General features: G+C 32.3%; 1 protein-coding gene across 1 annotated transcript in view; it reads right to left on the bottom strand.

Annotated features, from left to right (window-relative positions):
• Positions 1 to 2132, bottom strand: part of LOC107636750 (vacuolar cation/proton exchanger 3-like) — a gene marked incomplete in the record, with an annotated part of 3977 nt that extends 1845 nt beyond the window's left edge. Inside the window, 4 exon segments of the mRNA XM_021121400.1 lie at positions 278 to 474; positions 791 to 819; positions 992 to 1059; positions 1670 to 2132. Of these exon segments, the coding sequence (XP_020977059.1) occupies positions 278 to 474; positions 791 to 819; positions 992 to 1059; positions 1670 to 1951 (576 nt within the window).

The raw sequence follows: 3561 nt of genomic DNA on the forward strand, positions 1-3561 counted from the left end.
GCATAACAATGCCAGCAGAAGCATTAGAGAGTTCACATCTGCTTGTCTCTGCAAAATTCAATGCTTAACATTATTAGTCCCCAACGTAGAGCCACAATAGAAATTGTGTCTTTCTCGTTATTTATTTATTTATACTTTTTATAATTTTGAATCAATAGTAAAATTGATGATTTTTTTTTCATAATCCAAATTTTCCATAAAATTTTAAATCCTTGTCCCTTTAAATAATTTTTCCCTTGGCAAGGGTTTCAATTAACGTGTTTATAGAGGTGCTTACTCTGTCATATTTTTGTTCCTTTGCAAGGTTTGCAATGCCACCACACAAGAGAGAGGTTCCAAGAACCAGCAGAAGGTTTGAGAGGATAGAACCCAGTAGAGAATACTTCACCAAATCAACTTTGTTACTACTCAGTGCAAATATTGCTATGACCAGCTCAGTAATATTTCCACATGTTGCATTTAGAAGCCCTCCAACTGCAATTAATAACACAAAAAAGAAAAAAAAAAACATTTTAATTAGCTTAATTCAGTAATTACACCTTATTAATCAATTGCAACATTTTTAACATTTGTGTGGGCATTTTTTTTTTAATTTACCCTAATCTTAAATATAACTTCATGTGACTATATATGCTGCCAAAATAGTCTCAGATAGACATGTGACTGTATATGAGAAGAGTATATGATTATTAATTTTATGGTCCAAACTGAATCCTAACGGTTAAAGTTGAATATTGCATATCGTAACAAACTCTTTGAAAGTGACGTAATATAAGGTGTAAATTCGTACCTGTAGGACCAGTGTAAATTGCAACTTGTCTGGAGTATTATTTGAATTTGCAACAAACACCAAAGGAGAAAATAGAACAAGAATCAGCAATGAACAAATAACCCAGAAAACTAGAATAATTAAGACCTTGTATGTTGAATGAAGAATATAATGATTCAATAAATAAATAAAAGATTGCAACAAGTTCATCATGTTCCTTACTCTGTGAGGAAGCTGACACGTTCAGCAAGCGGTGTAAGCCCAAGTAAGCTCAATGCGAAAATCCATGGCTGTTTACAATCCAAGAAATTACTTAGGCATTGTTTCTTTATCATAGACAAAAAGATGTGCAAGTGTTAATTAAATGATACACTACTTAATAATGTTTTCCTTTTTTCTTTTTTAAGAAAAATTTATTTGGCTTTTTCATATAAGCAAGTTATTTTGAAAGCAATCATACTACATAATACACTAAAATTCACTAATCATATAAGAACATGTATTTGATATTTATGAAAAAATTTATTATACTGATGTAGAAAAAGTTTGATTATTTGCTATAGAGAATTCAACTATTTTAATAGTTGATTATTTTATTAAAAAATATATATATATAAATACATATAAAAATTATTTTATCTTCCGTAAAAATAGATAAAGACAAAATTAAATTTTTACTCGTGTTTATTATAAAGTATTTTTGCTTTGGAAACACGGTAAAAATAGGTTGCACGCAGAATTGAATTCTTATTTCAAACCGATTAATTTAGAGTAATAAAAAACCACTCAACAAAAGTGTTATAACAAATTGTATTCGTATATGACCAAGTTATACACCCTCAGCATCGCGAAGTTTAAAATGCTGAAGAAAAGCTACAAAAAGGTAACAATAGAACTCACTCTTCCAAGGCCATAGCATTGGGCAATGATGGCAATGGGAATTGCAGGGAACAAGATGGACAACTTTGTCCCCAGAATAACTTCTTGGATGTTAACCAACAAATTCCTTAGCAATCCGCACCGAACCTTCGATACGAGGGTCCGGTCGGATTTCTTCCTAAGAGAAGAGGAGGACATGTTGTGGGCAGTACGGCTCCGGCCGTGGCCCTGCCGCATTTCCTTGGTCAACACCTTCACATTTCCATTCTCAAGAAGCCATGGTTCTTGTTGGTGAGACGCCATTTTTGGTAGCAACTAATTAATTGGTGTAGAGGCAAATGCAAACGACAACAAGGGCTCTACAATGATGATGAATATAGCAACAATAAAGTGACAATGATACTCTGTAACCGATTTTGTAACTGCCTTAGAATGAAGCTATAGGCTCTATTATTATGTGTATGTTGTTTTCTACATGACAACTATATACATTTATAATACTGATATAAGGGAGCTTCCGCGAAGTTTCTTCGCCTAATTTTTTTTGTTATGGAAGTAGAAATTGTGATATACCTTAACATTGTAATTTTTTGTGTTTTTCAAAATTGTGGAAGTACACAAATCGGAGGGTCCAATTTCTGTACCTAAAATTTTTTCTTTTTTTTACCACAAATCGGACGGTCCGATTTATGTACCTTTCACAAATCAGACGGTCCGATTTGTATACCTCTATAAATTGGACGGTCCGATTTGTGTACCTCTAGAAATCGGACGGCCCGATTTCTATACCTCTAATAAATCGGACGGTCCGATTTCTGCTTCTCTAATTAAACGATTCCACATTTGAGTATAACACCCCAACAATCCACGTCTTAAAAAAACATCACTACCACTCCAATATTAAAAATAAAAAATTCAGTTTCTTCTGATGATATAAAATATCAAATGAATTTTTTTTTAATTTTTTTTTTCTATTTTTCCGCTCACTGATACTTTAAAATGGAAAAATCATCATTCATTAGCCGATAGCCACTGATCAAGAATTTATCAGAAAATGCAATGTGTCCAAGAAGTACTAGTCTGAGTGGGCAGTTACTATCTAAGTGATAATAACGTGATAAAATTATTTATTTTAAAAATTTATTAATATAAAAATACTTTATATTATATTTTTTTACATAAGCATAGTTTCTCTTGATCTTATAATGTAATTTTTGTATTTTCTTTTGTCATATCTTATACTTAAATACTTTACTTAATAAAAATAATCAACCTTAAATTTGTCAGAAATCAATTTATGAATGAAAGTAAAAATAGAGATGTACAACTATATTGTCGTTTGGCGTGTATTCCACAAAGGTAGATATGTTAAAGTCAGTAATATAAGTTACGTTTTGACTGAATTTAAATCAGAAAGCTGAGTAACCTGCAAAACGTATGATACGTTTTGTATGAACAAAAAATAAGAAAGATGTAACAAGCTGCAAAACGTAACTTTCGATTGGTAGGGAAGGAGATGGAAGACTCAAAACGTGTCCCTGCCCCTTGCATGCAGGCAGAACCTACTTTGTTAACCATCTTGGAAGTACAAAAACGGAGGCTGCATTTGACAGCTGGCCAGGCCAAAACGCAGGCTGCGTTTGGCAGTCTCTCCAGTTGCATGATCGCCACGTGTTAGAGGAGAATGTTAAAAGAAGTGTTTAAAACGCAAAATGCAACGAAAAATTGGAAGTTGCTGAGGAATGTTGTGTGAGGATTGTGCAGAGAGAAATTTGGAAGGGTTTGAGAAAAGTGGTGGGAGAAAGAAGAAGAGTAAAAAGCTTAATTTCATTTGATTCTTAAACAAAAAATAATTCGTGATTTTACCAAATCTAAAGATTATATTATTAAATACTTTAAATCATATTAAATGG

This window comes from Arachis ipaensis, chromosome B04 (assembly GCF_000816755.2).
Source record: "Arachis ipaensis cultivar K30076 chromosome B04, Araip1.1, whole genome shotgun sequence".
Classification (NCBI taxonomy): Eukaryota; Viridiplantae; Streptophyta; class Magnoliopsida; order Fabales; family Fabaceae; genus Arachis; species Arachis ipaensis.